Source organism: Oreochromis niloticus, linkage group LG5 (assembly GCF_001858045.2).
Source record: "Oreochromis niloticus isolate F11D_XX linkage group LG5, O_niloticus_UMD_NMBU, whole genome shotgun sequence".
Classification (NCBI taxonomy): Eukaryota; Metazoa; Chordata; class Actinopteri; order Cichliformes; family Cichlidae; genus Oreochromis; species Oreochromis niloticus.
Genome location: NC_031970.2, coordinates 36,407,569 through 36,417,119, shown reverse-complemented (window position 1 = coordinate 36,417,119; position 9,551 = coordinate 36,407,569). Strand labels below are relative to the sequence as shown.

Below are 9,551 nucleotides of genomic sequence, written 5' to 3'. Positions count from 1 at the left end.
GCCACTGTGATGGTTACTGGACCCTGTTCAGGGAGGTCGCTATGGTCTGCCCTCAGATCCACTAGCCACTGAGCATTGCCGTTATGGGTTGCGTCCTTCTCCCATATGCTCTTCCAGTATTGCTCCGTCTCCAGCCTTGGTGGTGCTGTTCTGTTATTGTTCCCTTGCCACTGAGAGTACACCTTTGCTGGTTCTGTGGAGAACAGCTGGTTTATTCTATATATATATATATAGAATATATATATATATATATACATACATATATACACACACACACACACACACACATATATACACACATATATACACACACACACACACACATACACATATATGTGTGTGTGTATTTTGATTGTCTGCACGGACAAAGTGCTCATTAATGAAACTGACACTGTCTGCTGTCATGATCAATAACTCAATTCTGAATGAGGCTCTCTGTTTTGAAGTGCATGTGTCTGCCAGTCAGCGATGACAGTGCACAAAAGTGTGGAGCTCTGTAAGGTTTAGCTGGGTTAGTGTGACGTAACTGTACAGAAAACATGTTAATAGCCGTCATTGTGCAGTTTTTGCACAATGACGGCCCTGACCACAAGTCACCATTCAGGAAAACCACACAAAGAGCCAACTGTGAGCAGACGAGCTCACGATCTATAAATTCCTCGTAACAAGGGAATTGCTGGGCCAACTGATCTTGTTGCTGAAGTTACTGTTTATCAAAATAAAAACATATTTTAGATCATTCTAACGTAATTCTCTACATCTTTTAGGCTTGCCAGCAACAAACACAAAGTCGGCGTCATTCCTTCAATCGCAGACTCTAATATTGTTGCTTTTTCTGATGGTCGTTTGTGTCAACAACAGGAATCTTCTTTATTCCTTGTGTAATACCGAGTTTCAACCTGATCTCCCTCAGAACCCACAGAAGACACAGCACTGACCCACCACGGAGTGACTCGGGTACAATCTGGTCACTGAGCCGAAAGCTTACGGTCTGTTCCATATGAAACTTGTCTATTTTCCTTATGTTTGGTACCCACTGTCACAGAGCTCTGACAAGAAAGAGTTCACAGGATTGTACCAAATATCACACACATTTGCAGCTTTATCTGGTTTAATTAAACAGGGGAAATGGGCACAGGTGGATATTCAGCTTTAAGATGATTTTGTTTGCTTTCAGACTGAATGCTGTATTTCTGTAGCATCAGTAACAACGCTGCTTGACACACAAAATCCAGCTCATTTGGGCTTCTTATATGTATAATCTGTTTTGTCCCTTTGAATCTTTTAATGCAGCCATGTTGAGATGTATTACCAACATACATAAAATGGGCAAACCAAGAAGTGGAGGGAGACCTCTACCAGGAAAGGCACATATCTCTGTCTCTTTCCAGATGCAGGAGGAAATTTTAAATTCAAAATAACCACAGCCTCTTTGAGGAAGGGGTTGGATTCTACAGCAACAAGGGTCAAAATCAAAAAAGTGTTTATGGACAGAAGTCATTCTCATGCTTTCCTATTTTAGAATGACCAGGAGGTCCAGTTTATTTAATAATCAAATTCAAAACTTGTACATAGAGCTTGACAAATTTAAGGTAATTGTAATCGGAAGGTTGCCGGTTCGAGCCCCGGCTTGGACAGTCTCAGTCGTTGTGTCCTTGGGCAAGACACTTCACCCGTTGCCTACTGGTGGTGGTCAGAGGGCCCGGTGGCGCCAGTGTCCGGCAGCCTCGCCTCTGTCAGTGCGCCCCAGGGTGGCTGTGGCTACAACGTAGCTGCCATCACCAGTGTGTGAATGGGTGAATGACTGGATATGTAAAGCGCTTTGGGGTCCTTAGGGACTAGTAAAGCGCTATATAAATACAGGCCATTTACCATTTACCATATTAGACCACCACCCAGTGTAAGGTTTATGCCACAGCTGCCCTAAATTAACAGTAATGGTAATTACCTAAATTGATTTTTACAGTTGAAACCAGATATTTACATACACTTCAGAAAAATAATAATGATAATAATTTTTTTTTCTTTACTGTCAAATGTAATTCTTTTGTTTTAGATGAATAAATATTAACATATTTGTTGTATTTGTGAAATGTCAGAGTAAAGACGGAGAACATTGTTATGTATTTTATTATTACTTTCACCAAAGTCAGAAGTATGCATACACTAAGTTTATTAACTCCAGAGATTCCATAGAGGAAAAGGGGGAACACCATCCTGACTGTGAAGCACGGGGATGGCAGCATCCTGTTGTGGAGCTGTTTTGCTGCAGAAGGGACTGGTGCACTTCACAAAATACATCATCAGCCAGGAAGTTGAAGGAAGCTTGGGTGCAAATGTGTCTTCCAAATGGACAATGACCCCAAGCATACCTCCAAATTAGTTACAAAGTGTCTTAAGGACGACAAAGTCAAGGTGCTGAAGTGGCCATCACAAAGAAAATTTGTGTGCAGCACAAATTCTGCAGCACAGAAGGCCTACAAACCTGACCCAGTTACACCAGTTCTGTCGAGAGGAGCGGGCCAAGATCCCAGCAAACTGTTGTAGAAAGCTTGTGGAAGGATAAGTGAAACAGTTTTGGGGCAATTCTCCCAAATACAAAGGAAAGTAATAAAAAAATACATTTTTCTCTCTCTTTATTCTGACATGTCACAAAGACAAAAAAAATCAGTGAATATTTATGGATCTGAAACAAAAGAAGTTTACCGTCAAACATCAAATCAGAGTAAAGAAAAAAAGTTTGTGTTTTTTCTGAAGTTTATGTAAATATCTGGTTTCAACTGTATGTTTCTGTAATGGTTAATCCACCAGGATGCACAAGCTCTTTAATCAAAATTATATTTTTAAGGCTAAAAAAAACTTATCATGAATTTTAATTTACTATTTACAAAAAGCAGAAAATAATTAATGACATCATCATTATTATTTTTTTTAACCACATTAAATTTATTTACTTTAATTAATGAACAAAAAAAATAGTTTCAGTGGCTAAAAGTGATAATAATGAAGTCCAGTGTGCTGGCTCACATTTGCATTTAAAAAGGTGAACTCTGTAACTTTTAGGTTTAAATAAACAGCATTAAGCAAGAGAGGAAAGATTATAAACAAACTTGCTCTTTGGATGGAGCGGTGTGGTATTAAACATATGAATGGCTAAAAACACAGAAGCACATTCATTCTTAATAATGAAAGTATCAGTGGATGGATTAGGTGTTTTTCATACTAGCTGCTTATTTTTCTGCATTGGTCTCATATTTCAGCACACTGTTAAAAAGGTAAGACTGCAGCTAGAAACCCAACTCCACAGCCAGCAGGATTATGTTGTAGAGATTACTCCAGGTGTACCAAGTGTAGCCCGTCTGTCTGTAAACAAAGATTATTTTAGACCCGCATGGCTGACAGAATAACAGACAGCAGAGAGCAGCCAGTGTCCGGAGGTGAACAGAGGAAAGACTTGAGCTCAATGTTTGCTGAGCTGATCTCTGCTACAGTTACAGTTAATACACCCAGCATGTTACTACGGTTTAGGGCAGGGCTCCCCAATCCCAGTCCGTGAGGGCCGGTGTCCCTGCAGGTTTTAGATGTGTCCTTGATCCATCACAGCTGATTTAAATGGATAAATTACCTTCTCAACAAGTTCTCCAGAGGCCTGGTAATGAACTAATCATGTGATTCAGGTGTGTTGACCCAGGGTGAGATCTAAAACCTGCAGGGACACCGGCCCTTGTGGACTGGGATTGGGAACCCCTGGTTTAGGGTTTGAACTCAAAATAACGAGCCACAATATGGACAATATGGAGTACGAAAGACCGTTTTTTTCAGCATTCCACCACAATCTGTGCAGAACATCAAAGTTAGCACAAAATGCTCTTTCTTAAGACCAGAATCCAAGCTCAACCTGTCTGTGCATGTCCTGAAACACGATGAGCTATGTTACCTTGTGCAAGTTCCCTTTGGAGTCTCCCAGGAAGGCGATGGTATGTCCCACTCTGCTGCTGACAGCCACAGCAGTAAGACGGGCAGAAGGGCTGTCTAATATGGTTTCTACTTCCACAGGAATCCGGCTGGCCATGGGGCTGGGGGTGTGGTCGGAGCCGCAGGGGTAGGCATCCAGGGTATTCTAACAGTGGGGGAACAGGAGAGAAAAATCAGTTTGCAGTACAACGTGTTACGTTCAAGCAAAACAAATAAAGAAAAAAATTAAATGTAAACTCCTCAGCTAGTGTTGTGCACAAGGAAGCCCTCGAGTGAGTTGTTATTAAGCCAGTAGCCAAAAATATAACAGCAGTGTTCCTACTGCAGTTACTAAAATCACAGCAGGATTTATTGTGAAAGGGCTGGGGCTTGGGAACAAACAAACTGGGAATCAACAACTACTACAACACAATATTTGCTTTTTCTCCACAGTGTAGCTCTGGCTAGAGTCCTCGCTCTGGCTGCAGGGCAGTTGTTTTTTGTTCCAGGCCATTTATTTTTCCACAAGAATGTTACATCGGGGTCATTGCTTCATCACTGGTTGTCCTAACGATAGGAAATAGAGGGGATGAACCTGAGAGCTCGGCCTGTCGAGCGCTACTTGTTTTGATGGGCTGCGTGTTGTTGGCTGGTGTGGTGTTATGAATAGATTCCTTTTTTGGCTTTATCCTAAGAGAAGCTCAGTAAAAACATGTTTTCAGATGTAACCACTGCACACAACTTTGAGCCTGACTGTGAACATGTCACTGACCATATGGGGAGGTTCACAGAGGACTGATTAAGCTAATTAAGGGCCTGCTTTGTCCACATCGTGAGAACCGAGGCATTAGGGGAAAACAAACAAAGAACACGGCTAAGAATAGAGTTCTAAAGTTATGACACCCAGTCTAGGAACATGGCCTGGATGCTTGCACGCGGGCATGCGACCTGCTGGTTTGGCTGATAGGAGTCTGCATACTGATGAGTGGTGTGCACACTAGATCATCCGGACTTTTAGCCATAAATTATATGGACAGTACAACCACAAGAGAGTAACCATAAGGTCAAAAGATCACTTGAAGTGCATTCCAGCCACTAATGTCAGGCATGAGTCACAAATCCTGATCAGCATTTTTAAAAAAAAGCAGCTTCCAGTGGTTCAGAGCTGGTGTGAGTCTGTCACTGCTACAGATGGAGCATTGTGGCAAACAATGAGCGGGGATGAAGGATGATTTGTGTGCCAGATTTGACATCCTCATCATATTACGTCTCTTTTCAGCTCCAGATGCCTCCCTACTGTTCGCCCATAACCATCTGCTTTGCTATGATTTACCTGGACTCAAAAACACATTTCTCTGTCACACTATGTGCCTGTATCCCTTAATCTTGTTCTCTCTCTCGTCTTTCTTTATCCCTCTGTGTCAGGCCTTGTTAAACACTACCAACTCCACCCCACTAAGTACAGCTAATGCCTCAATCGATCCTCCCTGACCAGTAATTGTATTAAACTGCACCACCTGCTATATATTCTCCCCTCAAGACAATCGTCTGTGTGGCTGCACAGGTTTCTCATCTACTGCAAATGAGAGAACGATAACAGAGGGACGTCAAGCACTCTGTCCAAATTCAGTGTTTACAGGGATGCATGCAAAAAGTCAGCTGGATTTAAGAGGTCTAATTCGATACCTGATCTACAGCATTACATCCGTCTCTTAGAAAGAAATTACATTAAATTTCAATTCCTCTCTTGTATAGAAGTCACTCTCTTGGAAGAGGACGGCTGTGCACAGATTCAGATGCACCAACATTAGCTTTCACTCAGGAGAGTCATCACTAGAGTAAAACAACATGTTCTTCTGCAAACAGAATGATGAAAACAAGGTGTATGATGGTGCACCGCGTATTAGCTTCCACAGTTAATGGTTTACTGCATTCACTTTCAGTCTGTGTGAACATTTCCATCCACAGGAAAGAAAATAGTCCAGGGAGAAAGAATGTCTTCATAACCACAAATTACATTTTTACACAATATAATGGAAGACTATCATTATTCTTGTAGGCAGTAATTTTTCCTTTTAGCAACACCCTCTCAGACACAAACCTACAATTACAGTGACGCGGGAGCGGAGCTCTGTCACTGCCGTCCTGTTCAGAACGTTGACCACTGAGCAGCTTCACAGAAGACACTCACTTTCTAATGCAAGTTTCACAATATCTGCACAACAAGGGATAACGCTAAGACTTCAGTTTACAAGCAACGTACGAGCAGAAATAGCAAGTGTTTCACCCTAATTTTGTTTCTTAAATAAAATCATACAACATTAAGTAGCTGAACAAAAACCAGCTGATTCAACAGGTGAGCTCACCTCTGGTAGATTGGCACAGTTGGATTTGACTTCATATTCAATGTAGGCTGCCTCCACTCCTGCTTCTTTACCCATCTGTGTATAGCAAAAGTCTCTGGTGGAGTTGATCCTGCGGTCTACATCTTCAAGGTTAAACATGCAAAGAGCCGACTCCTCACTGGGCCGAGTTGAAGAAGCCAAACGAGTGGAGAAAACACACACTAGAGTCTCTGAACCCCGGCCCCCTACGTCATCTTTGGACACGCCCAGCTGGACAGCTTGCAAGAGGTTGTAAATTTTACCCGTCCTTGAACGACATGTCAGCGGTACTTCCACATAGGAGTAATAGGCCTGATCATCCAAACACACGCGAGAGATGTAGGTACGGTACTCACGCGATGGCGACTTTAGGTCCCTTCTGTAGAAAAGGAAGTACACGTGCTGACGGTGGGCGAATGAGGCAACAAAATTATGATCGTACTCCGAGAGGCGGCCAGCCACGGCCAACTTGGCAGTCTCCTCATAGGAAAAGATGGGATCCTGGGCAAGGTTTCGCGTGGAAATAGGCGGATGGCTGCTGGTGTAACCCCGACCCACAAACAAAACAGGCTGCTTGTCAGGATGAGAGCGAACCACAAGCCCAACAGTACTAACATTAGGGTGATTAGCCGCTACGTACTGAGTATCCACCGGCCTCTCTGTGGAGAAAAGTACTTGATCCACAGAATCCAGGCTACGCTTCTGGCAAATTCCTTGGTTGACACTCCCGCAGGTTATAAGTTCCATAGAGTAAGGATTGACCAACAAGAGCTTGTTGTGATTGCTAGTTTCTCGGGCCTGAGGACAGTTGGTCTCAGTTACAGGTGGTAAGCAATCCCGGCTGTCTGTGACTGGGCCTGTGTCATCCTGTAGTTCAGGTTGGAGGAAGCGATCCAATTGGAACAGGCGATTTCGGGCCCCGACGTAGACCCGACCCACATCAGGGTCAGGATGTAGGGCCAGGTGCTCAAACAGAGTGTCATTTTGGATAAACGTAGGATAAAAATTGGATGGGAATGAGTCTGATCCTTGGACAGTGCCAATAGGAAATAAAATGAAGGGACAGCCAGTGGCCAGCAGCAGGAGAGAAAGCAGCGTTTTGACTGCTGACAATGAAAGACGCACCATCCCCAGAGGCATGGTGGCAGAGCTGAGGGAAAGAACAAAACACAGGATGTCAAAGAATTTTCCAGACACAGAAGTTATATCATGGATTCACACATAACAGAACTTACTTTAGAAACCATCCACCCATCTATTTTTAATGTCTTTTTGACAACACAATTATGATTTGAAACTCAAGACCTTGCTGAGCTTTAACGTTAGAGTGGTATATATGCATATTAATCATGACCAATGTTTTAAATATTGAGGTGAGTATATGAACAAGTAATCCTTCTCTAAACACTTCTACTCGAGTCTATATGATGTCAATAAAAGGGAATATCTGGCTATGCTCTAGTTGTCCTTCATCTGCAAGGGACAAAAAAAAAAAAAAACAGAAAAAAGTTATCTCAACATAACAGTGCAAAACATCTTTTTTAGACAGATGAGCTCAAAGACTCAAGACCAACATAGATAAAGATAATTTTGAATTGTGAATCATGCAAAGCTACTGCAGTGGAGCCCAATTATAAAACATCTCATGATGAGCTCTCTCAAGACCTTTGCAACCTTATTCTTATAAAACATACAGACAGGATTTGTTACAAAAGAATTTCTAAACTGCTGAAGGTACCAGTGAGCATTGTTGGGGCCATAATCCGGAAAAGCCGGCCATGACCAGGTGCTCCCCGTAACATTTCAGACAGAAGAGTGAAAAGAATTACCAGAACAGTCATCCAGTACGTTCTTCCCCTGTGTCATTTCTCACTATTACACATAACTTAATTTATGGACATCTATGGTTTGATTTCTTTGCATATGTGGATTGGACGTTACCAACATCTGGGAAGAATTTTTTGTCCTTGAGAAATATATTTACTTATTCTTGTATATTATGGCTGCTGTGACGGTTACAGTATAACACAATGTTAGCAAAGTGTAATGGGAGGCAGAGCCTTCAGTTTTCAGGCCCCTCTTCTGTGGAACCAGCTTCCAGTTTGGATTCAGGAGACAGACACTATCTCTACTTTCAAGATTAGGCTTCAAACTTTCCTTTTTGCTAAAGCATATAGTTAGGGCTGGACCAGGTGACCCTGAATCCTCCCTTAGTTATGCTGCAATTAGAGCTGGGCGATATAAGATTTTTTCATATCACGATATGCTTTTTTCATTTCAGGCGATAACGATATATATCACGATATAAGCCAAATAACTATATTTGTAAGATTTAAATGTGCCGTTGCTCACAAGTAAAATGTGAAATAATTAGCAGCTTGTTTTAATTAAAATATTTATTTCCCATAATAAGTTCAACAGGGTAGATGTACTTAAGGAACATGAGACTTCAGTTTCAGATAAATAAAGGCAAATATTGTAAACTACACAAAAGGCAGCCGCTAAAGCGTTTAAGTTTCAAAATAGAACAAACAAAACAGACTAAATTGTCAATTCCACTTAGAAACAAAATTTTAATTCTAAAAATAAATCTTAGGTCGTTTTACAGAAGAACAGACAAAATTGACTAACTTTTGTCAATATCAAATAAACTGAGAACTAAAAGGAAATTCTCAATCTCTCCTTGTTGTATAGCTTAGCTTTTCAAACAGTTTTAACAGTTACTTTAGTCTGACAAAAGCCGAATGGCGAATTAGCGCTTTCAGTCAGAGACTGAGCATGCACCGCTTTATTGTATATCCAGACTTGCTTTCGGCACAATTTACAGTGCGCGCTACTCTGTTTTTTGTCAGACTTGAAATAGCCGAAATACCTTCACACTACGGAACTTCTGTGGCCCTTCCGTTCGACAAGCTCTCCGGCATTGGAACCATCATCTGTTTTTTCTTCGGTAACCTTCGCTCACGCTCTCGGTTGATTTTTCTCTAGTCGGCAAACTCCTTTCCTTCATTACCCGGGCAGCCCGGCTGCAAAAACAAATACACATGTGCGCCTTGGCGCTTGTGCTGTACGTAACAAGTCATGTGACGTGACGCTGCGGCTGTGATTGGTTCGGCTCTGCGCTACTTAATTTGGATTGGCTGTTCTTTTTCTTTTTTTTTTTTTAAGAGGACAAGAGAGATGAGGCCTATCGCAATAGTTTAATTTTTCTAT

General features: G+C 41.8%; 1 protein-coding gene across 3 annotated transcripts in view; it reads right to left on the bottom strand.

Moving 5' to 3' along the window:
• Positions 1 to 9,551, bottom strand: part of plxnb1b (plexin b1b) — a 109,625-nt gene that overhangs the window by 32,992 nt on the left and 67,082 nt on the right. For all 3 annotated transcript variants that reach the window (XM_005452203.4, XM_025907537.1, XM_025907536.1), the window contains exons 3-4: positions 6,321 to 7,488; positions 3,938 to 4,120 (exon numbers count right to left, since the gene is read on the bottom strand). In XM_005452203.4, the coding sequence (XP_005452260.1) occupies positions 3,938 to 4,120; positions 6,321 to 7,478 (1,341 nt within the window). In that variant the 5' untranslated portion in view covers positions 7,479 to 7,488. The remainder of the gene's footprint in view (positions 1 to 3,937; positions 4,121 to 6,320; positions 7,489 to 9,551) is intronic.